The sequence below is a fragment of the Narcine bancroftii genome, chromosome 8 (assembly GCF_036971445.1).
Source record: "Narcine bancroftii isolate sNarBan1 chromosome 8, sNarBan1.hap1, whole genome shotgun sequence".
Lineage (NCBI taxonomy): Eukaryota > Metazoa > Chordata > Chondrichthyes > Torpediniformes > Narcinidae > Narcine > Narcine bancroftii.
In genome coordinates, this window is record NC_091476.1 from 89,092,207 (window position 1) to 89,120,173 (window position 27,967).

The 27,967-nt window shown below is 39.5% G+C and overlaps 2 protein-coding genes across 10 annotated transcripts in view; one reads left to right on the forward strand and one right to left on the reverse strand.

Annotated features, from left to right (window-relative positions):
* The window catches only part of fam118b (family with sequence similarity 118 member B), an 87,661-nt gene extending 60,193 nt beyond the window's left edge, over positions 1-27,468 (reverse strand). For 2 of the 9 annotated variants that reach the window (XM_069894443.1, XM_069894446.1), the window contains exons 1-3: positions 27,172-27,466; positions 12,172-12,243; positions 2,851-3,103 (exon numbers count right to left, since the gene is read on the reverse strand). In XM_069894443.1, coding sequence (XP_069750544.1) covers positions 2,851-3,103; positions 12,172-12,236 — 318 coding nt within the window. In that variant the 5' untranslated portion in view covers positions 12,237-12,243; positions 27,172-27,466. Of the gene's footprint in view, positions 1-2,850; positions 3,104-12,171; positions 12,244-16,609; positions 16,678-19,674; positions 19,842-27,171 lie in introns of those variants that run through there. The other 7 variants (XM_069894442.1, XM_069894438.1, XM_069894447.1 and 4 more) reach the window with 6 other exon arrangements.
* A 109-nt stretch (positions 27,469-27,577) lies between these two features.
* The window catches only part of ilvbl (ilvB (bacterial acetolactate synthase)-like), a 54,184-nt gene continuing 53,794 nt past the window's right edge, over positions 27,578-27,967 (forward strand). The window contains exon 1 of the mRNA XM_069894436.1: positions 27,578-27,733. Coding sequence (XP_069750537.1) covers positions 27,623-27,733 — 111 coding nt within the window. The 5' untranslated portion in view covers positions 27,578-27,622. The remainder of the gene's footprint in view (positions 27,734-27,967) is intronic.

A 27,967-nucleotide genomic window follows, 5' to 3' on the forward strand; every position in this document is an offset into this window, starting at 1 on the left:
AGCTTTTCTGATTTACAGTGTAAGCAACTAAATGCTGTCATTCAACCATTAATGAATGAGATGGCTCAAATGATTAGTTCAGAATTGAATACAGTTAAAGCACATGTAGAAGCATCTTGTGAAGATTTTTAAAAATTTCAGTCTGCTTTTTTGGAATGTCAACAACAAGTGGCTTCTAATACAGAAAAAGTGTTGAAGGTTGAAAAATCCGTTATAGAATTGCGAGAACGTGAGAAGGAGTTAGAGAGGAAAATAGACTATTTGGAGAATCAAAGCAGAAGGAATAATGTGAAAATTGTTGGTTTGCCAGAAGGTATGGAAGGACAAGATCCTCTTCGTTTTTTTACAGATTGGATCCCACAAGTACTAGGGCAAAAAATTTTTTATGAAGGCTTGGTGTTGGAAAGAGCTCATAGAACTTTAAGGAGATCACCTTTACCTGGTCAGCCTCCGAGACCGGTAATAATTCAATGTTTGAAATATTTGGATAGAGAAGCAATACTTCGACTGGCGGTGCAAAATGCGAAAAAAAAATGACAAACTCCGTTATTGATTCAGAATATCAGTGTTTTTTTCTATCCTGATTTGAGTCAAGAGGTTATTCAACGTCGACGTCGATTTAATCCAGTTAAAGAGTTAAAGAAGTTTTGTGGCGTAAAGGTTATGTCTACTTTTCGCTATCCAGCAGTGTTGAAGGTGTTTCATGGAGACTATCAATCTTGATTTTTTGAGGATGATCATGAAGCAATGATTTTTGCTGATTCATTGCCAGATACAAGAGTCCACCATTGTCTCCTAAAGAAAAATCTGGTTGTTCTGGAAACGGAAGAAATGGTAGAAATGGGAAAAACGGGAATGGAAAGAGTCCAACTTCTTTTGAAATGGGATCTCCGAGTTTGGAACCTCTTGGATGAATAGAAGAATATTCTTATTCTTATTTTACTTTTTATGTTATTATGATATTTTGAGATTTTTTTTTGTTCGGCTGGGGAGGAAGAGATTTGTTCTAGGATCTGTTAGTCATCAGCCACTGGTGGGTGATCCACACCTAAATTTTGTTTAGAGATTACTACCTTTTGGTAATTTTTTTGGTGGGGGGGGGGGGGTTTGTTAATTTTTTTTAATTTTCATTTTATCTGGCTTTTACTTTGTGATTTTTTTCTCCTATTGGAGGGCCTATATACGATGATTTGAGTTTTTATATAAAGATATTATTGGTCTTTAGTAATATTAGTAGATATGTTAAAGTTGAGGTTTGCTACTTTTAATGTTCGAGGTTTAAACAGTTCGATTAAGCGTAACGATGAGGGACAGCTATGGTATTGATAAGAATTCTTTGTTTATTTTTAAATTTGATCTTCGGTAAAATGTGTGTTTGGTAGCGATATGATTTTACCTGAAATGACTAAATTTGAGACTTTTCTTATGAAGGTACCAGAGAAGGGTTATATTTCATTTATGTATTAAATATTATAGGATGGTATGGATAAAAAGGGTTGGGATAAATCCAAATCATTGGGCAGTTTGCAACCTCTGAAAGGTTTGGGATTAGATCAATTTCAACTTGCTTTTGTATATTTAGCATTATTTGCAGAGAAAAAATGTATTGTTAGTATGTGGAAAGATACAAATATGATTGATATTAATAGATGGCATAATGAGAGGACATACTGTTTAATAATAGAAAAAATTACATATGTTTCGTGTGATAACTATAGCTTTTTTATTAGTAAGTGGTTGTTATATTCAAAATATTTATATTTTGATTTATGTTGATTAGATTTTAATATGTATGTTTAATTTTTCCTTAATTTTTTTTTCCTCATTCTTTATGACTCTCCTTAGGAGAGCTGGCTGAAGGGGGTTTCTCTTTTTTTGTTTTTTCTTTTTTTTTCTATAAAATATAACATTCATGTTTTTGGTTTATTGTTGTCTATGTTATTTACTATCTGTATTTTGAACGAATAAATAAAGTTTTAAAAAAAATAGCTTGCTTCAATCTCAGACTGTCAAAGTAAAGGTTTTTGGCTATCCAGGAGCACATTTTCAAATTTAACAGCAATATGACAATTAGGGTTTTACAAATTGGATGGTAACACTAGTTTAACTTGCCAATTTGTACAAACCATTAGTGGGTAGAATTTTTAAAACTGTACGCGTTGGCAAACCACCTTGGAGGTAGATTGTCTACCCATGTAGAAGCACCGTATAGCTGCTGCTAGTCAATTTGTAAGCGACCAATGGCTGCCTAAGTAGAAAATGATGCTAGCGCTTGTGTGCAATAGCTGTCTTCCTTATCCATAATCCCCACACCACTGGAATGCCAGAGTGTTTCCAGCAGCATGGGGAATTATGGGTAAGAAGGACAGCCATTGCTCCTGTCCCAACTCCGCTCTCTGCCGGTCTGACAGCGTTCTCCCTGACCCAGAGTTCCAACTCCATGTTTGCCCCAGCCCCAATTCCGCACCCACCCCAGCCACTTACCTTATGGAGGCCAACACAAGGAACAGTGAATTCCCTGTGGGGTATCCGGCAACACGGTGAGTGTGTGATACATCACTCACCGTGTCACCAAAGGGGCAGGAGCACCTTTAAATTGCCCGATTGCCATTTGATCGGGTAAGTTAGGGTTCAGTATGTAAGGGCCTACCGGGGTCCACTACACAGGTAGGATACACGGGTCCTGTTTCTGAACACTGTTTTAATTGCATTATGGCTGTAGATCAGTTACATCAATTAAAAATATTTAAGATAATTTCTAGAATTTCTTGTCGCCAGTCCACGTCAACAATTACAAAACTACCCAATCTGTGGCAAAATCTAATTATGTACTGCAAAGATTTCACTTACTGGTGACAGCTTCTGTATCAAGTCATGCGCAACATGCACAAGGTTCTTATCTTCATGGAGGGATTTTTGGAATCTTTTGTTCTCTTCATCCTCCAAAAGGTCAAAATCATTTGCAGCATCCAGCAGAGCCTGGATTAGCCCTTTCCAGGATTTTAGAGCAGGGACCTGTGGAGCAACAGCAGCACTGACTCCTGTTCCAATCACAAGCACCAAATCTTGAGCTCTCTTAGTCTTCAGGCTGGGTAAAAGTTTTCTGTTGGACAAGTTTATTAATTACTGATGACTTCCATTAATATTAACAATTTAATCAGATACATAGACAGAACATTTAAATCAGAATAGCAGAGGTATAACTGATGCTAGAAAGCTGAAACAGCAAAAATCAGTTGGCGAGGTGAAGTGAAAAACAATTAACATTTCAGATCAATGATTGTTTGCCAGACTGAAGATTCAGCCATTGTTAAACAAGTGCAGAGCCAAGACAAAGGGCAATGCAAAAGGAAAGAAGAGAAATGATGAATGATACCAGGATGGAGCACAAATGGTTTAAGGGCTGATAATGACACAAGTCAAGGTACATTTATGAGAACAGGAAATTAATATGGGCCAACAGAGGTGCAAAACAGATGACCAGCTGTCCAACAGAATGGGAGCATGGTTATGATCTGTGGGCTGTATGGTGCCTAATCAAGAAATGGAATGTGATATTTAAAACAAGTCCCACACAGAATACAAATATCAAATTATCTAGTTCCAATGTATGCATCCTCTAAACATTCATTCTTGTATCATTATGTTTAGTTTATAAAAACACACCCAAGTTATTCAAAAATTTCAGAAAACTCATCAACATTGAACAATGCAACGCTAACAAAATAATAAATGTGGGGAAATGTATAGGCTACGTAACAAAAGTAAAATTTCAAATTGACAACCTTTCATCAGAATGCATTTGAAATAATCATTTCTTTTACCAGATGTTGCTTGACCTGTTGAGTACTTCCAGCCTGGTTTTTAATTCACACAGCTAACTGTAAATCAAATTCAGCTCAGCTTTCAATGACATAGCCCCCAGTAAACATACCTCCAAACTTTAAGATCTGTAACTACTGATCGCAGATCTCAGTAGTTCACATCAATGGTCCTGAAATGGGTGCAGTCAACAGCTTCAAGTTGTTGGGAGTAAACATTCCCATTGTCCTGAACTGGATCAACCATGTTGACACATTGGAACTGCAACTGCTCTTCCCAAAGTCAGAAGCAGCTGCAGATAGTGAATGTAGCTCAGAACACAAACCCTCATCCCTTCCAACTCCCACCGCCATGGAACAGCAGCCAACATACTGAAGGACCCATCACACTCTGTCCGCACTTCTCCCAAATGTGTGAGAATGTGTAGCAGGAGGCTCAAAGACAAGTTCTTCCCAGCAACATCAAACTCCTGAATGAACCTCCTAACTATGTTCCCATGCTGCCCTTGCAACATGCTAATTGGTCTTTTCATTGCAATGTGCTCTTGCTCTTCTATTTTGTACTGCTGTATGCATACGAGAATTGATTTGCTGGACTGCTCACATAGTGAAGCTTTCTCACTGTACCAGGTCAATATGACAATACATTTGAACTCTTTCGATTTATTTATTCATTCATTCATTTATTTTACAATCACGTGAAAATCGAAAGAAAACATTGACCAATACACTTGAACTTGATGAAATACTGAGAATTGCTTCATTCCTCCCATTTGGTTACTACTAGACAAAAATAAAAGCAGGCCTCAATGTTGCTCTCAAGCATAATTTCAAAGATTGTCAAAAACTTTGCAAATTGTAACCCAGCATTGGCCTAACTTGGGAAAATAAGTTATTTTTTCACATCACATTCCCAAATGCTTTCAATCATCTGGTTTAATCTTGAATACTGCGATGTTCTTGTCACAAAGAGCAAGCTAACTACATCTGCGTAAACCGTATATCGATTTTCACAGAATTATAATTTTTTTTTACTCCAGCTCAATGTTCTCAAGATGCATCTTCTATTCCAGATGTGGAAATTGTTGTTACATTTAAACATTTTCTTTCATTGAGGAATCCATAACCTTGCAGTTATCTAGATTAAAACAAGTGCACATCATTCCTGCTTTTAATAAATGTTAGTGCTATTTTAGGTTTTAGGTGTTATTTTGTAATGATTTGTGGGGTTTTTTTTTGGTCTGGGAATGGTCAAATTTTTTTCCCCCATAGAAATCAATGGTAATCGCTTCTTGGCTTTTACGCCCAGTTCTGCTTATGAAAAGTTCCGTAGGAACGTTCTCATTTCGCAAACCAGGAGTATACCTGTATAGCAAAGTCCAGACGGCACATTTCAGACATCCATATTTAAAGATTCTGCAATTTCAGATTTTCAAAATTTCCTGCAAAACATCTGGCCTGAGATTTCATCTTCACTCAGTTTAATTATCCAATATTCCCCTTTCAGATATTAATATTAATGGCTACACTGAATTCTTCATAATTTGCTTTTTCTCCATCACCAAAAGTATTTTAAGATCAATGAAACCTTAACCACAAATTATTTCTTACAAGCTCAGTAGTTAAAGCACTGGTCTTGTAAACCGGGGGTCACGAGTTCGTTCCTTACTGGGGCCTCATTTCTAAGAGGGGCACCACACAAAGTGGCGACTCGGTCTTCCTTACAGTGGACAAAGTTAAAGAATTTCATGCATGTTACATTCTAAATGTAGTACATGAACTTTCACCTTTACTTTTAATACCTTTATAATACTTGAGTGATCCATTTCAAATATTGATTTTATTGCCACTCAGACATCTTTTTACCAGTTAAAACAATTCTTTTATTTTTCAAATTTTTAAAATTTAAATTATTCTTAAACCTGCAAAAGGTTAGAGAGAGAAATGTTTTAAATAATCAAAGCAATTCTGCATTTTAGTGCTTTAATATTATTTCTACAATGGAAGTGATGCAAAGATTACCACAGTAGATGGAAACGCACAGTGCTCGATTCGGAAACAAATAATTACCAAAATAAATTATGCCAAAGACAAGAAAAATGGGTGAAGTTGAATGTTTAAAATCAGTGGACTGTGATGGTTTGTACACAAAAAGTACACCAATTTAGACTGTGATGTTGTGCCTGATGTAGACAGATCATCTAAAGAAAAGCACATGGAGCATGTAGTATACTTACTTTCGTAGATCGAGACATGAAATACAAAAGTTGGGATATTATGTTGCCACATTACAAAATACTTATTGGGATTCTCTTGGAGTATGGCATTGGCTCTGGTCACTGCACTCTAATAAAATACCACTGCACCAAAGAGAGTGCAGAGATTTACCAAGGATATTGTTCTAATTTCAGGACTCCAGATATGGTTTAGATTGAATAAAATGGAGCAAAGGCATCTGAGAAGTAACCCGATAAATTTTGTGCAGCATTAAGTAGGACAATGAGATAGACAACAGACTCGCCAAGGCAAATAGCGCCTTTGGAAGACTACACAAAAGAGTCTGGAAAAACAACCAAAAACCTCACAAAGATAAGCGTATACAGAGCCGTTGTCATACCCACACTCCTGTTCGACTCCGAATCATGGGTCCTCTACCGGCACCACCTACGGCTCCTAGAACGCTTCCACCAGCGTTGTCTCCGCTCCATCCTCAACATCCATTGGAGCGCTTTCATCCCTAACGTCGAAGTACTCGAGATGGCAGAGGTGGACAGCATCGAGTCCACGCTGCTGAAGATCTAGCTGCGCTGGATGGGTCACGTCTCCAGAATGGAGGACCATCGCCTTCCCAAGATCGTGTTATATGGCGATCTCTCCACTGGCCACCGTGACAGAGGTGCACCAAAGAAAAGGTACAAGGACTGCCTAAAGAAATCTCTTGGTGCCTGCCACATTGACCACCGCCAGTAGGCTGATAATGCCTCAAACTGTGCATCTTGGCGCCTCACAGTTTGGAGGGCAGCAACCTCCTTTGAAGAAGACCGCAGAACCCACCTCACTGACAAAAGGCAAAGGAGGAAAAACCCAACACCCAACCCCAACCCACCAATTTTCCCCTGCAACCGTTGCAACCGTGTCTGCCTGTCCCGCATCGGACCTGTCAGCCACAAACGAGCCTGTAGCTGACGTGGACTTTTTACCCCCTGCATAAATCTTCGTCCGCGAAGCCAAGCCAAAGAGAAGAAAAAAAGTAGGGCAGATGTCAAAAGATTTTCTCATGACAGGGGCCTCTAAAATGAGAGCATAGGTTCAAGGTGAGGGTAGGAAATTTAAAGGGAATCTCAGGCGCAAGTATTTTTCCTTTAAAAAAACAATAAGGTTGATATCAGAGGGAGTGGTAGAATCACATACTATTACTATGTTCAAGAGGCATTTAAACAGATCCTCAAGCAGGCAAGCCTAACAAACAAATATAACCCAAGTGCAGGAAAATAGAATTTGTGTAGATAGGGAAAAGTTGACATCTCAGTGGGCCAAATGGGCTTGTTTCTGTGCTGTTCAACTCTGAATGAAAGAATGAAAGTCACAACATGCAAATTATCAGTCAAGGATTCAAAAGGACAAATTGAAGTATTCAAAGAACATTCATAATGAAACACATGACGGAAGCACCCAAAAAAAAAGCAGCATGCAAGATCAAAAAGAAACTGCATTCAAAAGTATAGAGTGCCCTTTTATCAACTTATTTCATAATTCAGAAGATTAATCCTGATATTCTTTTGAGATTTTGGACTTCGCTATAGGGTAATAATATTATATGCAACAACCAACAACTTCAGAAGGGAAGGAGGTAGATTTTGCATCTTTTTTTCAATTAGCCATTGTAATGAAATGGTTTGTTGTATGTACTAGCCAGTACAGGCACAGGCTGGCCCGCCCTCCTGATGACATCCTCTCCTCGACTCCTCCCCGTGACCCAGGCCAAAAAGGTCAAGTCACCTCTTCCTTCCCTGCACTTCCCTAGCTTGGGCCCGGGCCTATCGTTCCCCTCAGTCTTTGTCTCTGTGATGACTGGGACAACTGGTAGTGCCCAACAGCCATTTTATATTTAAGTGCACAGTAAAGGTATACTTTTTCTTTTAGTCTGTTGGTTCAAGTATTTTGTTTATATATAATAGCTTTTTCTACATATTATTACACCTGCATATTCCTTTTTACATGCTTACTCTCTTTAATGGCTTTTATTTGTTTACTGCCATTGAAAACTGACAAAAAATATTGAGAGAAAAGTATAGTCAGAGGGAGAAAGCATGTGACCAGAAGGGCAGGGGAAGCAGTCTGCTGCACTTAATAGGAGAATCAGGTTCTAAAGTTTTGTGGAGCAATCGATTATTAGTTGTACTGACTGCCCTTATTCATACATTGCTGTGCCTTTAATTAATATACTGCATCCATAGTTTGTTGTAGTCACAAGTTTTGAACCTTGAAAAATAACAAAACTACCGAACTCTCTTCAGAGAGTCAAAATTGATTTCTGCCATTTTCCCTCCAAAGAATCTCAAAATTGCTAGTTTCCCTTTTAAAAATATTTCATCTAATTTGTTCTGCAACATTCACCACTGTCAACATACACTCCACAATATCCATTTCATCTTTCTGCCAGGTTGTTCACACTCCTTGTTCAACAGCCTACTCCTGTTGTACTGTTGCAATCTGCACAAACAGCCAAATTTAACAACAGTAATCTTTGATTTTACTATTACCTCTGTAATCTTCAAGCAATCTTTGTTCATCTATCTCTCATTAATTACCTCATTGCATCCCATGTCCTCCATGAACTTTGAAAGCCTGTAACTCTTCCAAGCCTTAAATGTGCTTTACCAGAAATTCAATTTTTCCTTTATTCTAACATCCAATATTGAGGGCCCCAGATGAACTGGAAGATTTGTCCATGCTGGCCTCCTTGTGCCAAACACTTGGTTTTTCCTTTCCTTCCTGCCTTCAAAACATACCATAACTTTCTCATCCAAGCCAGTGGAGAAGTTCCACCTCAGAAATTTGAACACAAAATCAAGGCTGACACTTTAATGAAATCTTGCACTAAAAAAAAAGTAGCAGACTTTTAAAAATTTTAAAGCAAGATCCTTTCTGACCTGCAAATTATCCTGTGCCATCTTTTGAAAGCACAGGAGAGTTCTCCACTGCATTCTAGGCAATATTTATTCCCACATGACACCAGTTTACAGAGGATCTGATTACATCAAATTGCCATTTGTGGATCTTTGCTTTGCATTAATTAGCTGCTGAGTTTTCTACTCTCTAGCACTTCAAAAATAATTGATAGCAAAATATTTTGGGCATTAGAAGTGCTATAATCAATACCTTTGTCCCCCAGCCTCTTCTAACAGTGTCTCCTATTTCGCTCTCCGGTCACTTATATTAACTATTCTACACTTCAAGATGTTGGGTTCTCTACGCTTTCAACTTTTCTTCGTGCACTTAATTACATTTTATTATTAGCACACATTATTGAACATTATGCCAAAGATGGTTTGCACAATGATACCACAAAAGAATGAATTTCATGTCTTGTTCATGACAAATTTTTTTTCTTTGGCTTGGCTTCGCGGACGAAGATTAATGGAGGGGTAATGTCCACGTCAGCTGCAGGCTTGTTTGTGGCTGACAAGTCCGATGCGGGACAGGCAGACACGGTTGCAGGGGAAAATTGGTGGGTTGGGGTTGGGTGTTGGGTTTTTCCTCCCTTGTCTTTTGTCAGTGAGGTGGGCTCTGCGGTCTTCTTCAAAGGAGGTTGCTGCCCACCGAACTGTGAGGCGCCAAGATGCACGGTTTGAGGCGATATCAGCCCACTGGCGGTGGTCAATGTGGCAGGCACCAAGAGATTTCTTTAGGCAGTCCTTGTACCTTTTCTTTGGTGCACCTCTGTCTCGGTGGCCAATGGAGCTCGCCATATAACACGATCTTGGGAAGGCGATGGTCCTCCATTCTAGAGACGTGACCTACCCAGCGCAGTTGGATCTTCAGCAGCACCGATTCGATGCTGTCGGCCTTTGCCATCTCGAGTACTTCGATGTTGGTGATGAAGTCGCTCCAATGAATGTTGAGGATGGAGCGGAGACAACGCTGGTGGAAGCGTTCTAGGAGCCGTAGGTGATGCCGGTAGAGGACCCATGATTCGGAGCCGAACAGGAGTGTGGTTATGACAACGGTTCTGTATACGCTAATCTTTGTGAGGTTTTTTCAGTTGGTTGTTTTTCCAGACTCTTTTGTGTAGTCTTCCAAAGGCACTATTTGCCTTGGCGAGTCTGTTGTTATCTCGTTGTCAATCCTTGCATCAGATGAAATGGTGCAGCCGAGATAGGTAAACTGGTTGACCGTTTTGAGTTTTGTGTGCCCGATGGAGATGTGGGGGGGCTGGTAGTCATGGTGGGGAGCTGGCTGATGGAGGACCTCAGTTTTCTTCAGGCTGACTTCCAGGCCAAACATTTTGGCAGTTTCCGCAAAACAGGACGTCAAGCGCTGAAGAGCTGGCTCTGAATGGGCAACGAAAGCGGCATCGTCTGCAAAGAGTAGTTCACGGACAAGTTTCTCTTGTGTCTTGGTGTGAGCTTGCAGGCGCCTCAGATTGAAGGGACTGCCACCCGTGCAGTACCGGATGTAAACAACTGCACGAAAACCAACAAGGTCAGGTCAGATACAGCAATGAGCTCTCTGAAGCAAGGCTCCGTTCTCGCACCAACCCTCTTTTCAATCTTCTTCAGCATGATGCTGAAACAAGCCATGAAAGACCTCAACAATGACAAATACTGATCAATCCAAATCTCTTCTGCTCACACATGATCCAAATGCTTCCATTCCCTTCATAATCATATATTCACCAAAACCATTTCTTGAACACTACGATTATATATAGCTGTTTTCACCACATCCCATGGCAGCCTTAATTAAAACAAACTTTGTCCTGCTCATCTCCTTTAAACTTTCCGCCTCCCCTTATTGCAGGTCCTCTCGAATTTTGACTTTTTTTAAACCCTGGGAAAGAGATTCTAACCGTCCACAGCATCTATACCTCTCATTCTATTAACTTTTATCAAGTCTCCCCTCAGCCATCCAAAACTTCAGAGAAAACAAATCAAATTTGCCCAACCTTTCCTCATCCAATTCAAACAGCATCCTGATAAATCCATTCTGAACCCTTTCCAATGTTGCCACATCTTTCTTTTTATTAGGAAATCAGGTCACAATAATTCAAGTGCAGACTAAAACCAATGTTTTATTTAGCTGCAACATGACTTCCTTGTACTCCATCAATGAGGGCAATATGCCAGACATCTTTACCACTTTATCGATTTGCATGGCCACTTTCAAGGAATTAGAGCTTAGATCTTCTAGATCCCTCTGTATATCAATATGGTTTCCAATATATTTGGTGTATTTTCACCTAAATCTCCTCAACTCTCAACATAATCAAGCAAATTTCAAGTAAATGTCAAATTTTAACATCACTATTTCACAGGTGACAAATAACCTTTGAGAGAAAAACTCAGGAGACTTTATAAATAATTCGGACAAAGATGTGGAGGGTGGGCCAGTAAGTTTGCGGATGACACGAAGGTTGAAGGTGTTGGGGATAGTGTACAAGGTTGTCACATGTTACAATAGAATATAGATAAGAAGCAGAGAAGTGGTGTGAAGCTCAATCAGAAAAAGTGGTGATTTCCTGGAATGTGGTATTAGTGGCTGGTACATTTAAAAGACTCTTAAATAGGCATATAGATTTAATAAAAATGGAGGCTGATGGGCTGTAAGGAAGGGAAGAGTTTGATGTGGAATAGTTTAACATAGGTCAGCACAGCCTTTTGGGCTGAAAGGCATATATTGCTTGATGTTCCAAGACTTGTGACATAAGACTTATGACATCTTAGCATGCAAGATCAAAGGGTATTGACAATTAATGTGGGGTTCTCTCCTTGCAGGTTATTAGAAGCCAATTGAAAACACAGTCATAAGAGAGAATGGAATGAACAGGTCAAATTGAAACTGCTCTATCAAAAACCCTGAATTAATGCAAAAGAGGTGAAAGGTCAACTAACAAATTTTGTCAAGGCGGCAAAAACCGACCGGTTTGACATCTTTGAATCAAAATTTGTGAAAAGAATTCTTAGCTCTGATCATTTTAGATATCTAATCATGACAAAATTTCCTCCAATACTTTTTTTTTAAAAAAGCCTTAGTTTTTTAAAAAATAAATCACTATTATTGTACATGCTAAATTCTGATATTCACTGCAAAGGGAAGATGTAAATTGACATGTAGGGAAATACTCTACCTGTGTCTTTTGGTTGATTGTGTTTCATTCCTTGCACTCGAATCTTGCACTGGTGGAGATGCCATCCAGCCTCTGAGACAGAGAAACTCCAAAGTTAGGGAGCTCGTCTTTTGAAGATTGAACTTCTTTAAAGTCAACAAATTTAAACTGCATCAATATTTCCTTGGTTACATTTTAAAATACACACCAAATTCTTACAATATTGCTTCTCCAATATCTCTTTGCTCATCCATAAGATTTTGTAAAGTGTACTTCTACAGTGCCCTCCATAATGTTTGAGACAAAAAGATCATTTTTTCCTTGATCTGCCCCTGTGCACCACAGTTTTAAATTTGTCATCAAACAATTCACATGATTAAAGTGAACATTCCAGATTTTATTAAAAGTTATTTATATAGATTTTGGTTTGACCATATCAGTTACAGTACATAGTTCCCCCATTTCAGGGAACCATAATGTTTGGGACATCTAGCTTCACAATGTTTGTGAATACTCATGTTTCATTGGTGCAGGTACAAGAGAGCTAGACTTGCTTCTCAGTTTTTGATCATCTTTGGAGTTTGTAGTTGTCATTTTTCAACATGAAGACCTGAGTTGTGCCAATGTAAGTCAAAGAAGCCATTATGAGGCTTAAAAAAAACAAGAATAAAAACAGAAAGTGATATCACCCAAACCTTAGGATTACCAAAATCAAATATTTGAAACATTAAGAAAGAGCATATTAGTGTGGATGTGTCAATAGCCCCTTTTACACAGAAATCCCAGAAAATTGGCACATCAATGACCTGTGTTGAAAACTGGGTCAGGTCAGATGGGAGCATTCACATTGACCCAAGGAAAACCAGTTCAGTGCAACCTTTTACATTGGGATCCAGCATCCCAGTGCAAAAGGAGGCAGGACCTGCAGCATTTCTAGCATCGGCGTCCCTAAGCGGGTAAGTACTGGGAAGAAAATGAACCCCCCCCCACCCAATACTGCATTGGTGATGTTCACACAGGTAAGTGAAACAGTAAAACTCTTGTTGCTTTAGCAGTATGTTGGGGTCATTGTCTTGGTGTAGGACGAAGCATGTTCCATGAGTTTGGAGGCATTTGCTTGAACTTGAGCAGATGTTTCCATACAAATCAGAATTCATTTTGCTTCCTCCATCAGCCGTTTCATCATCATCACCATGTTAATTACTGTCTTTCATGGGAAGTGTAAAAGGGACAATTGACTATATCTGCAGAAGACTTCATAAACCCAAATACAGAGGCGACCCTGCAAGATGCAAACCACTAGTTAGCCACAGAAACAGGACGACCAGATTAGTTTGCCAAGAAGGATTTAAAAGTACCTGCAGAATTCAGGAAAAAAGTCTCGTGGACAGACGAGACCGAGGACAAAGTGTGGAGGAGGAAAGGAACTGCCCAAGATCCAAAGCATACCATCTCATCTGTGAAACACGGTGGTAGGGGTGTTATGGCCTGGGCATGAATGGCTGCCCAACTGGTGTTGGGTCCCTTGTTGTTTGTCATTTACATTAATGATTTGGATGATGGAGTGGTAAATTGGGTTAGTAAATATGCAGACAATACAAAAATAGGGGGAGTTGTGAATAGTGAAGATAGTTTTTGGAGACTGCAGAAATATTTGGGCTGCTTATAAGAGTGGGCTGAGAGATGGCAGATGGAGTTTAATACTGATATGTGTGAAGTGTTTCATTTTGGGAAGAATAGTCAAAACAGGACACATGCAGTGAAGGGGAGGGCATTGAGGAATGCAGAGGAACAGAAAGATCTAGGAATAACAGTTCATCGTTCTTTGAAAGTAGAATCTCACGTGGATAGAGTGGTGAAGAAGGTTTTTGCTATGCTGGCCTTTATAAATCAAAGCATAGAATATAGGAGTTGGGAAATTATGTTGAGACTATTCAAGGCATTGGTAAGGCGAAATTTGGAATACTGTGTGCAGTTCTGGTTCCAAAATTATAGGAAGAATATCAATAAGGTAGAGAGGGTGCAGAGAAGATTTACTAAAATGTTACCTGGATTGCAGTATCTGGAATTCAAAGAAAGACGGAGTAGACTGGGTCTTTATTCACTGGAACGTAGAAGGTTGAGGGGGGGAGGCGGGATTTGATAGAGGTGTTTAAAATTATGAGGGGGATAGATAGAGTAGATGTGAATAGGCTCTTCCCCTGAGATTGAAATGAGAGGTCATGAGTTAAGGGTTAGGGGGCAAAGGTTTAGAAGTAACATGAAAGGGAACTTCTTCACTCATTGAGTAGTGGCTGAGTGGAATGACCTTCCAGAAGAGCCCTTCAAGGTATTAGCAAAAAAGCAGGCAAGCATCTAAATAAATAGGTGGGAAGAGGAGGCCAACACCAAATAGGCCATAGGAGGGCAGGAGAGAAAAGCTGAAAATTGATCGAGAGATGGGGAGTAGTTCTGTGAATGCAAAGCTGGAGGAAATGTCTACTCATCCCTTCCCATCAATTGCCCCCTTGGTACCTACCCCTGTGACTGCAGGAAATGCTACAATTGTGCCCACATCTCCTCCCTCAACCACTATTTAGGGCCCCAAACAATCATTCCAAGTGAACCTGCACAGGTCATCTACTGCATGCAGTGCTCCTGTTGTGGCCTCCTCTACATCAGGAGGCACTGGATGCAGATTGGGAGATTGCTTCATTGAGCACCTTCAATGTCTGCTGTAATAGCATGGATCTCCCAGTGGCAACCCATTTCAATTTGCACCCCATTCTCATCTCGACACGACTGTCCATGGTCTCATCCACTGCCAAACTTCAACCACCAACAAATTAGAGGAACAACACCTCACATTCCATCTGGGCACCTTCCAACTATACGGCAACTTCTCCAGTTTCCATTAGCACTAACCCCCTCCAATCTCATTCTTTTTATATCTCTTCATCTATCCTCCAGCTCCCTACCCTTCTCTTTATTCCAATCTGCTTTCCTCCAGCTATGCATTAACAGAGCTGCCCCCATCCCTCAATCAATTCTCAGCTGTCCTCCTACCCAGGTCCACCCATAGCCTCATAGCTGTTGGCCTATGCCCATTCTTCCCTCTTTCCACATCTTTTTATTCAGGCATCTGCCTGGTTTTTGCTCACACCATTGTTGTGTGTTGTCTATATCAATGATCTGGATGACATTGTGGTAAATTGGATCAGTAAGTTTGTTGATGACATTAAGATTAGAGGCATTGTAGACAGCAAGGAAGGCTTTTTAAGCTTACAGAAGGATCTGGACCAACTGGAAAAATGGGCCAGAAAGTAGGAGATGGAATTTAATGCAGACAAGTGTGAGGTGTTGCATTTTGGAAGGTAAAACCAAGGTAAGACGTACACAGTAAACGGTAGGGCACTGAGGAGTGCAGAGAAACAAAGGGATCTCATAATTCTGATACATAATTCCCTAAAAGTGGCATCACAGGTAGACAGGGTTGTGAAGAAAGCTTTTGACATCTTGGCCTTCATAAATAAAAGTAATGAGTACAGGAATTGGGATGTTATGGTGAGGTTGTACAAGACATTGGTGAGGTCAAATTTGGAGTATGATATGCAGTTCTGGTTGCCAAAAGATTTACTAGGATGTTGCTGGGTCTTCAGGAATTGAGTTACAAGGAAAGATTAAGCAGGTCAGGACTTTATTCCTTGGAGCACAGAAGAATGAGGGAAAATTTGATAGAGTTTTTCAAAATTAAGAGGGGCATAGACAAAGTAAATACAAGTAGGCTCTTTCCACTTTGAGATAAATACAAGAAGACATGGATTTGGGGTGAAAGGAGTAAGGTTTAGGAGGAACATAAGGGGGAGCTTTTCCTTCTCAGAGTGGAAGGAGTGCAGAACAAGTTGCCATCTGACGTGGTAAATGCGGGCTTACTCTTAAGTTTTAAAAATAAACTGGATAGATACGTGGATGGGAGAGGTCTGGAAGGTTATGAAATAGGTGCTGGTCCATGGGGCTAGCTGAATATTATTTTGGGACCAGAGTAAAAGGGCCGAACGGCCTGTTTTCTGTACTGTAGTAAAAACTCATTGTATTTACTGTTAAGCAAATCCTTCTACATTGTACTCCACACCACAAGTTCTTCAGTTCATTCATTCACTATCCTTCTCCTTTTTCCCGCTTGCCTGGACGCAGTTTTTCTTAAAGCCAGTTACACCCCATCGCCTCTACCAACCCCCATGGTACCCTCCGCCCACACCCCTCCCCCTCCCCCCCCCCCCCCCCCCCGTCCCTGCTGGACCCGCACAGTTAAGGAGCTGATATTTATGGGCCCAGCGGTAGAGCCCTCCATCGCGCACGGAGAGATCGCACACCTCATCCGCAGCAATCCCGACCCCCCACCCCATACTCAGTCACGGTTCACGCTCCCAACTCCCCTCCAGAACAGTCTACGGCCCTGCTGCCCCTCGCGATCTCTCACCCGGCTCCTCCAGATTCCTCTCCAGGCCACGCGAACGCACACACTGGCGAGTAGCCCCGTACGGCGGCCGCGCGGAGTCATCAACACACAAGCGCAACCGCGAGCGCTCAGGCTCAAAACTCAAGCCACCGAGCTCAGGAGCCAAGATTTGCAAATACTGTACACTCACCGAACATTACCAATTGAAGTCTTTTGTGGTTCCTTCCCCCCCCCCCCACCACCCACCCTCATTTCCAATCGATGGAATAAAACAATTCAGACAGGCATCTCAATGATCAGCAATCTTAACTGTATAGAACAGTATTTCTCTGCAGTAAGGCTCATCTTCAGACTTGAAACACACTTATTCATTAATCAATACTGACAAAATATATAGCAACACAAAAAAATGGTATGGTAGTTTGTATGACTCAGGAAAATGACAGGCAATCCTGGGATTCTAGAACCCTGAGAAAGTGACCCTTTGGGAGGTCTCCAGGTCAAATCATCTTCTTAAGAGGGTCCAAGATTTCAGGTGAACAAAGCTTTGGGAACTTTGGTACAGTCACAAGTTTCAAGATCACAGAGCAAATATAACCCAACAGTGACACACAAAAGTCTGCAGACGCTGTGACTGCAGTAAAAATAGGAATATTGGAGGAACTGAGCATGTCAATAGGAGTAAAGATATAAAATCAAAGTTTCAAGCCTGAGCCCTTAATCAAAAGCACTTTCACAAATATCCAGCTTCCACTTGATTTTTTTTTCTTATATACAACCAAGGGAGTTTTTAAAATTGGATGTACTTTCCAACCATGTGTATTAAGAATTTTCAATATTCTATCAGAACAGAGTTTGAAGAATTGGAGGCAAAATGTTCACTGTCAGCTTTGCAGGGTCTTTCAAAGGAGAGAAAAGGTTTTTTTCCAGTCATTGTCACAATCAATCGATCAGATCAAGTAACAACCAGAGAAAGACATTTCAGAAACTGTTAAAAACAACTATATTAACCTTTCGATCCACACGGAATTAGGACCAGCAGGCCATCCTGTCCTATGAGTGACCTCTTTTTTTGGCAATGGGTGGCACACCAGTTATTCTGCAGACCCAGGATCATTTCTAGTCTGCTGGAGTTGTCTGTGCAGTGTTTGCACATGACACAACATAAGAAATAGGAGCAGGAGCAAGCCATCTTGCCTGTCGAGCCTGCTTTGCCATTCAATAAGATCATGGCTCAAAATGTGTACTTGTACTCAAGTTCTCTGGTAAGAAAAGATCAACACAATATTTGCCTTCCTAATTACTTGCTGATTGCAAGTTAGCTTTCAATGACTTGCATATCAAGCACATTTCTTTTTCAATATTTTTATTGGTTTCATCAAGTAAATGTTACATAGGTATATAAAAGTATTAACCAACCACATAATAATAAAAATGGTGTTGAGACCTACGTTACACTGAGAAAAGTAAAAATAAAAACTAAATTAAAGCACTATACTAATTGTCAACCCCCCCCCCCCCTCCCCTCAGAGGATACTGGCTAAACACAAGCAGTCCACAAAAGGTCATCAATGAGGTCAAAAAAACAAAATTTAATTACTTTCAAAATTTGTAAAATTAGTTAAAAGAACCCCATAAGGAAACATTAAGATTAATTTCAGTCATGGAGCATCTAATTTTTTAAAAATAAAGTCAGACATGCCATTTTATCAGGCAACCATTGAGTGTGAGTGGGACAGCATCTTTCAATCTCATTAAAATAGCCCTTCTCATGATAAGGGAGATGACGGCAATAACATGGGATAGTGAAGCAGTCAATATCAGGCCTGCTGGCCCACTTATTCCAAAAAGAACAAGAAAAGGACATTAAAGGGGAAAGAGAGGGGAGGGGGGGAAGAGAGGGGGGAGAAAGAGGGGAAAGAGGGGGGGGAGGGGGAGAGGGGGAGAGGGGGAGAGGGGGAGAGGGGGAGAGGGGGAGAGGGGGAGAGGGGGAGAGGGGGAGAGGGGGAGAGGGGAGAGGGGGAGAGGGGGAGAGGGGGAGAGGGGGAGAGGGGGAGAGGGGAGAGGGGGAGAGGGGGAGAGGGGGAGAGGGGGAGAGGGGGAGAGGGGGGGAGGGGGGGAGGGGGGGAGGGGGGGAGGGGGGGAGGGGGGGAGGGGGGGAGGGGGGAGAGGGGGGGAGGGGGGGAGGGGGGGAGGGGGAGAGGGGGGGAGGGGGGGAGGGGGGGAGGGGGGGAGGGGGGGAGGGGGGGAGGGGGGAGAGGGGGAGAGGGGGAGGGGGGGAGGGGGGAGGGGGGAGGGGGGGAAAAAAGAGGGGGGGTTTCATCTAAAACATCAGAAAAATTAGAGTTCAATTTGTAGACCAAAAAATTATATTGTACCAGCCTTTCTGACATTAATTGTATTGGGCATGCAATTATGACAGAAATTGAACCAGGTCCTATCATTAAGACTAATATTCAAGTCTGATTCCCATCTTTGTTTTGCTCTATATAACTCCAGTTTTGGAGTACCTGACTGAAGTGAAGAATACATAACTGATGTGAATTTCTTTTTGTTCCCCTTTCGAATTAGAATCTATATTTCACTGCACTCTGGTATGTCAATCCTAATCCTTCTTTGGGAAAAGCTCTTAATTGTAACAGATAATTTGAGTATTCCAACAGGCTATCTCCAAAAGAGAATCAGACTTATGAATAATATTATAAATACTATATTTATTTTTTTTAATTGTTCGAATGACATAAATTGCCCTTGTACATAACAATCTTCTACATATGGGGGGCGTGGCAAGATGACGTGGAGTCTAGACATGTAATCTCGACCTCTCTGGTCAGACTTTTAAGTACCTGTTTTTTAATCCTTTGTTTTCAAGTTTAAACTTTTTAAATTTTAGTTGAAAGTAATAAGGAATTATTATGGCCATTAATGGTAAAAAGATTAAACAACAAGTGCAGAAGAAGATACATTTTTGAAATGCTGAAGATTTGGGGCCTAGATGACTTAATACAGCCCCAGGCTCAATCTCTTCATTGTCTAAACCCCAAAGATTGCCTGTAGGAGCTGAAATAAAAATGTCTATTGCTCACCAAGTGAAGGATGGCGCTGGAATTACCCGTTCTCCGGAAGAAGGTGCGTGTTGCCAAGAAGTGGACCCCGATTTGGAAAGCCTTTCGATTTCAATGGAGGGAGCACGTAGGAAGATGACTCCATTGTTGGAAATGCATCAGGTAGCATTTCAATCTGAAGAAATCGCTTTTCTTCGTGATTTGATGAAAAAACAACGAGATGCGGGGGGAGACCAGCGGTGACACCCTGAGGAAGTCGGGGTGCCGTCGCTGGGAGTCCAGACCCGCAGTAAAACTTTTAAAATGCCTTCTGTTGAGTTGCAGCAGGAGCTGCAGTTACCTTGTTCTGCCACTATGTCAGAGAGAGCAGAGCTGAGCTTTACCGAATCACAGTGTACGAAATTAAATGCTATTGTTCAAGCAGTTATAAAACCTTTGTTGACATCTCAAATGAATGAAATGGTTCAAATGAATGCTGGTATAAGTTCAGAATTAAATATGGTTAAGACACGTGTGGATGCATCTTATGAAGAATTTAAAAAATTTCAGACTGCTTTTTTGGACTGTAAACAAGTGACTTCTAACACAGAAAAAGTGTTGAAGGTGGAAAAATCAGTCATAGAACTAGGAGAACGTATGAAGGAGATCGAAAGAAAAATAGATTACTTGGAGAATCAAAGCAGAAGGAATAATGTGAAAATTGTTGGTTTGCCAGAAGGTATAGAAGGACAAGATCCTCTTCGTTTCTTTAAAGACTGGATCCCGCAAATATTAGGGCAAGAATTTTTCTCTGGGGGATTGGTACTGGAAAGAGCCCATAGAGCTTTAAGAAGAACATCCTCAGCTGGTCAACCATCGAGACCGGTAATAATTCGATGTTTGAGTTATTTGGACAGAGAAGCAATACTTCGACTTGCAGTACAAAATGCGAGACAACGACAAACTCCATTATTGATTCAGAATAGCAGTGTCTTTTTTTTATCCTGATTTGAGTCAAGGGGTTATTCAATGTCAACGTTGATTCAATCCAGCTAAAGAAGTTTTGTGGCGTAAAGGTTAGAACTCTACTTTTCGCTACCCTGCAGTATTGAAGGTGTTTTATGGAGACTATCAATTTCAGTTTTTTTAAAAATGATCGTGAAGCAATAATTTTTGCTGATTCATTGCCAAATGCAAGAGGACAAAGACGTAGTTCACCATTATCTCCTAAAAACACTGATTGTTCTGGAAACAGAAGAAATGGCAGATATGGGAAAAATGGGAATGGAAAGAGTCTACCTCCTTCTGAAATGGGATCTTCGAGATTGGAATCTCTTGGATGAAAAGAAGAATTTTCTTATTCTATTTTTTTTGTTATTATGATACTTTGATATTATTGATTGTTTGGCTGGGGAAGGAGAGATTTGCACCAAGTTCTTTACTAGTCATCAGCCACTGGTGGGTGACCCACACCCAATTTTTGTTTAGGGGATTACTACCTTTTGGTAGTTTTTTTGGGGGGGATTTTCTTTATTTTTTTTTAATTTTTATTTTAGTTAGTTTTTAATTTGTGATTTTTTTTCTATTGGAGGGCCTATATATGTTGATTTGAGTTTTTATATAAAGATATTATTGGTATTTAGTAATAATAGTAGATATGTCAAAATTGAGGTTTGCTACTTTTAATGTTCGAGGATTAAATATTCCAATTAAGCATTAAGCGAGTCTTGGTATATTAAAAAAATGAAAATTGACATTGCTTTTTTTACAAGAAACACATTTGAATGTGAAGGAAAGCATGAAATTAAAAAGGGACTGGGTTGGGCATGTATATTCTTCTTCATTTAATTCTAGAGCTAAAGGTGTAGCAATTTTGAAACATAAAAATTTATCTTTTGAATTACAATCAATGGAGGAAAAGGCAGGATGTATTCTTAAATTGAATTGTAAGATTTTTAGTGAATTTTGGACTTTACTTAATATTTATGCCGCAAATGCAGATGATGAAATATTTATTTCAGATGCATTTTTATGTTTGGGTCAGGCTAATGATAATATTTTAGTTGGTGGTGACTTTAATTGTGCTTTGGAACCTTTATTAGATAAATCTCCGAAGAAAGTTAAAAAATCCAATATGGCAATTCAGGTCCAAGCGTTGATGAAAGATCTTAATTTAGTAGATATTTGGAGACGTCTTAATCCGACAGAGAAAGTTTTTTCCTTTTATTCATCTAGACATAAATCGTTTTCAAGGATTGACTTCTTTTTAGTATCGGCACATTTACAAGGGAAAATACAACAAGCAGAATATAAAAGTAGGGTGGATTTCAGATCACTCCTTGTTATATTTTACATATGCAACTTCTGAGAAAATTCATATGGCTTATCATTGGAGATTTAATACAATGTTGTTAAAAATATGGAATTTAATGATTTTTTGAAAAAACAAATTTTTTTTTTGAAAGAAAATTCTAATTCTGTTCAAAGTAAGTTTGTATTATGGGATGCTATGAAAGCCTATTTGAGAGGACAAATAATTAGTTATACTTCTAAAATAAAAAAGAATCGATTAAATCAGAGTCTTGAATTAGAGAAACAGATCGATGAGTTAGAAAAGGAATTTCAGAAAGATGCTACAGAAGATCAGAAAATAGAATTATCTAGGTTGAAATTGGAATATAATACTTCGCAATCTTATCAATTTGAATGTGTGATTAATAGGACTAAACAACGGTATTACGAATGGGGAGAGAAAGCACATAAGGTATTGGCGTGGCAATTAAAGAAAGAACAGATTTCGAGGTGAGATTAATGATGAATTTTATTCATTTTATAAAAAGTTATATACATCTGAAGGAAAACAAGAAACTGAATCGATTGATCTTTTTTTATCACAGTTGAATTTACCGATATTAGAGGATGCAGATATACAGGAGTTAGAAGAACCATTTACTGATTTGGAAATTAAAATGGCTATGCTGGAAATGCTGAACGGTAAATCGTCTGGTGATGATGGATTTTCAGTTGAATTTTATATAATTTTTTATGATGATTTATCTACAGTGTTTGGGGATGTATTACGTCAAGTTAGAGAACATTATGAATTACCTGAGTCTTGTTCTAGTGCTTTAATTACAGTAATTCCAAAAAAAGATAGAGATCCTTTGAAAGTATCTTCATACAGACCAATTTCATTGTTAAATGTAGATTATAAAATATTAGCGAATAGATTGGCTAAATTTTTACCCAAGTTGATCATATTAAATAATAGATATGCTTCAGATAACATTTTGCGCGAGATTAGTTTGATTAATAGATATTAACAATCTTTAGATCACCCGATGGTGATATCCTTAGATGCAGAAAAAGCATTTGATAGAGTTGAATGGAATTTTTTGTTTAAAGTTTTAGAGAAATTTAAGTTTGGTCCTTCTTTTATTGGTTGGATTAGGGCTCTATATAGTAAACCAGTAGCTAGAGAATTGACGAATGGTTTGATTTCAGAATCTTTTAAGTTAACTCGATCAACTCGTCAAGGTTGTCCTTTATCACCAGCTTTGTTTGCGTTAGTGATTGAACCTTTAGCACAGTTGATAAGACAAAATACACAGATACTACCCGTATTGTATTTAAATACAGTAATTGTCCTCATTTTTATGGTTTTGCATATTCCTATACTTTAAAAGTGTAGGCTACTGATGTAAAAGAGCCATTGTAAATGGAAAAAATGCTTTATTTTATGAAGAGTAATTATGTCAAACTTGTACGAAACACTTGGAACTTTGAGAAGGAGTGTGTCATTGTAGTCTTTTTGACTGTTAAAAAAAAGAAAAGAAAGTCTGTAGACTTTTCAAGTGCTAAACCGGTGGGAGTATTTTTTTTTTATTTAAAAAAAAATTAAAAATAAAATTAAAAAAAAATAGATACAAGGTATGAAAGTTTTAGATGAGGAGTATAAAATTAATTTATTTGCCGATGATGTATCGGTGTATTTAATAAACCCAGCTCAGTCACTTTTGCACTTATATATGGATGTCTTTCTGGATATAAAGTTAATTGGGAAAAAAGTAAAATATTACCAGTAAGTGAAGGAGATTATTCAATTTATAAGAATATTATTAATTTGAAGTGGACTGGTCGAATTAAATATTTGGGTATAATTTTGAATGTTAATTATCAATCTTTATATAAATTAAATTATGCTCCGTTAATGAAAAAAATTAAAACTTGATTTGATTAAATGGAAAGATTTACCTATTAATTTAATGGGTAGGATAAATACAATTAAGATGAATATCTTTCCGCGTATACAACACTTGTTTCAATCTATTCCATATTTACTTGATAAATTTTTTTTTTCGAGATTTGAATAAAATGGTTAGGGAGTTTTTATGGAGGGGCAAATTTTCGAGAGTAGGTTTGAATAAATTAACTTGGAAATATGAGTTAGGGGGACTAAGTTTACACATTTTCAAAATTATTATGAAGCAGCCCAACTTAAATTTATTAGTTTATTGATGGATTTGGTACGGCCCCCTAGTTGGGCTAAAATTGAGATGGCAAGTATTTCTGAGTTTGAAATACATCAATTTTTGTTTAGATGGAACATAAATTTGTTACAACAATATAATGTGCCTATACTAAAACATTTAATGAAGTTATGGATAAAGAAAAATAAAATGACAGGCTCTAGGGGTAAATTATCGGCTTTGACTCCATTGTATAATAATCAACTTATTTCTTTTTCAATACATAATCTAAGTTTATTGCATTGGAGATTTAAAGGTGTGAAAAATTTGGGAGATTGTTTTAAAGAGGGTAAGTTTTTATCTTTTAATCAGATGAGGAAATTTGGTATTGATAAGAACTCTTTATTTCTTTATTATCAAATTCGATCTTTGGTAAAATGTATGTTTGGTAGAGATATGATTTTACCTAAAATGATGAAATTTGAGACTTTTCTTATGAAGGTACCAGAGAAGGGTTATATTTCATCTATGTATCAAATATTTGGTTATGTACAATCTTTTTGTAAGAAAATTCTATCGTTTTTAGAATACCTGTATAAGATTAAAATAGTTTTAGATCCAACAATATTTTTATTGGGTAGTTTGCAACCTCTGAAAGGTTTGGGATTAGATAAGTTCCAGCTTGCTTTTGTATATTTAGCTTTATCCATAGCGAAAAAATGTATTGCTGGTACGTGGAAAGATACAAATATGATTGATATTAATATATGGCATAATGAGATGAAACATTGCTTAATAATGGAAAAAATTATGTATGTTTCGCATGATAATAATATTTTTTTTATTAATAAGTGGCTGTTATATTTAGAATATTTACATTTCATTTTATATTGATTAGATTTTAATATGTATATTTAACTTTTTCTTTAATATTCTTTCTTTTTATGGCTCTCCTTAGGAGAGTTGGGTGAAGGGGGTTTTTTTCTTTTCTTTTTTTTCTATATATAAAAAAACATTCATGTATATGTTTAATTGCTGCATATGTCATATATTATGTTTTTTTGAACGAATAAATAAAGATTAAAAAAAAAATCTTCTACATATCTGATCCCTTTATGGAACCAAGCATGTAGAATTAAATTGTCCATAGTTCAAGGAATTAATCTGTTCTGAAACAAAGGGATTTTTGGGGCTATTTTTTCCACATTCAAATTTAATTATTCATTTTATACCGAATACTCAAAATGTGTTTTATTGCTGGTGTTCTTTTTCCCAGCAAAAATAAAGTTAACAGCCCATTTATAGGCAAATTCTTCTGCCACTCTTTCCCCGACTTTGTGCAGTTCAATTCATACCCATGAAGGCTTGTCTCTTCCATCAAGGAGGTAAAATGAAAGGAGACTTGTTAGGACACAAAATAAAGGAAGCTCTGGAAAGAGTAGATGGAGGCATTTTGGCAAAGGAGTGAAGAACTAGATTTTCTGATTTATTGTCAGAATAAATGGATGACATCACGTACAACCCTGAGATTCTTTCTCCTGCAGGCAAAGCAGAATCACCACTTATTAGCAGTGCAAAAAAAACCACACTAAACATACACTTGTAAACAAACTGACCATACAACAGAGGGGAAAAATCCATAAAGTAAGAGTCCATAAACAAGTCCCTGATTAATGTTATTGTTGAGGAGTTTGATGGTAGAGAGTTGACAGCTGTTCCTGAACCTGCTGGTGCAAGTCTTGAGGCATACTCTGGATGGTATGGATCACTGATTGCTGCTACTCTCCGATGGCAGTGTTGCCTATAGATGGTTTCAATGGTGGGGAGGGTTTTGCCTGAGATGCCCTGGGCTTTTGAAGGGCTTTACGGTTAAGGGTATTGGTGTCCCCATACCAGGCTGTGATGCAGATGGTCAGCACAATTTCCACCACACCTCTGTAGAAATTTGCCAGGGTTCCCAATATCATACCAAACCTCTTCAAACTCCTAAGGAAGAAGTGCTGACGTGCTTTCTTCACAATGCCATTAATATATTGGCTTCAGGAAAGGTCCTGCAAGCATTTTCATTTACTCACCCTCTCCACCTCTAATCACTTCTAGTTTTCCCTTACTAATAGCAACAATCAGCTCCTTAGTTTTGATGATATCGAGTACAAAGTTGTTGTGGGTGCATCAATCTTCCTCCTCTATGCTGATTCATCGCCCAATGTTATACAATCCACTACCCTGGTGTCTCCAGCAAATTTATAGATGGTGTTGTTGTACCAAGCCACACAGTCATAGGTGTAAAGTGAATAGAGCAGGGGTCCAAGTAAGCAGCCTTGTATTGCTCCAGTACTGATGGAGATTGTTGAGATGTTCTTACCAATCCTCAGATTGTGGTCGAGGGGTGAGGAAATCAAGGATCCAATTACACAATGTGGTGTTGAGCCCCAGGTCTTGGAGTTTGCTGATCAGTTTTGAGGGGGATAATGTAAATGCTGAATTGTAGTCAATAAAGAGCATCCTGATGTATGCATATTTGCTATCCAGTTGTTTCAGGACTTTGTGTACAGCCAATGAAATGACTTCTGCCATAGACCTATTGTTGCAAAAAGCAAATTGGAACAGATCCATGTCGCCACTCAGACAGAAGCGGATATGTTTCAACAGTTTCTCAAAACACTTCATTATTGTTGCTGTACAAAAAGTTCTCTTTATTACAACCCTATCTACCAGTGGCAACACTTAGAGAAAATTGTGAGTGTCACTGGTCAATAGTCATTTAGGCTGGTTACAACACTCTTCTTGGGCACAGTACAATTGACAGCTGCTTGAAATACCCTGCAGGAGTGAAATGCTGACTACTTTGGTAAATTGTAATTACAGGTCACAAATGCAAAATAAGAGGAAGTATGAAGTAGTAACGCCTTTCACATCTTGAGTGCGGAATGCACTGTGGCCTTCCAAGTCAGAATTGGGGAAGCACACAGTGGAGAACAAGTTACAGAGACTACACACCCTTCGTGGCCCGTCCATACATTGACATCACTGCACATACATTTTCCATTGACCAGTACTGTCATCATACCTTGAGGTCCAAAAGAGGAGCTGCCCTTCACTGCCTACGGATGCTGCGCGACCTGCTGACCTTCTCCAGCACGTTGGTGCAATGCACTTCACCCTAATTCCTCCAGGCTTTCCTGTTTAACTAACATCAGAGGCGAGGGTTGGACAACCTTCTCCTAAAAACATATATAATGCCTTTTCTTCAACCTACCACGCAGTGAAGCGAGTTCCAGCGGAGGACAAATCATCCACAACGACGCCCAACTTGTTGGGCCACCTCCTCTGGCGCGGAGGAGACCAAGAGGCGAGGGCGGTACGTCACGTGCTTAGTAACATCCAATCGGCATCGCGATTGGTCGCGGGCCCGGCCCCGCTCCTGTCGTTCATTGGTCGAGGCCACCGGTGCTGCCCTGCGGGCTGGGTGGTGATAGGTGTTCGCTGACGCCAGTCGCCTTGGGGCTCGCGGGTCCGTGATGGAGTTCGATGACGGCGCCGGTTGCGTGCTGTCCTGGTGCCTGATGGCGGTCGTCGGCGGCGCCTCGCTGTTGGCGGCCTGGAGGCTGGGTTTGATGAAGCGTTACCGGGTGAGAGGGAACGCTCCTACCGAGATCGCCCCCAGTGGGCTCGGGGACTGCTGCCTTCAGGGCGGTGGGCTGGAGCTGGGTTCTGGTGTGGAACCTGGCCTGGGTTCGCCCGGGGGTGGTCAGCTCCTGGCCTGGGTTCGCCCGGGGGTGGTCAGCTCCTGGCCTGGGTTCGCCCGGGGGTGGTCAGCTCCTGGCCTGGGTTCGCCCGGGGGTGGTCAGCTCCTGGCCTGGGTT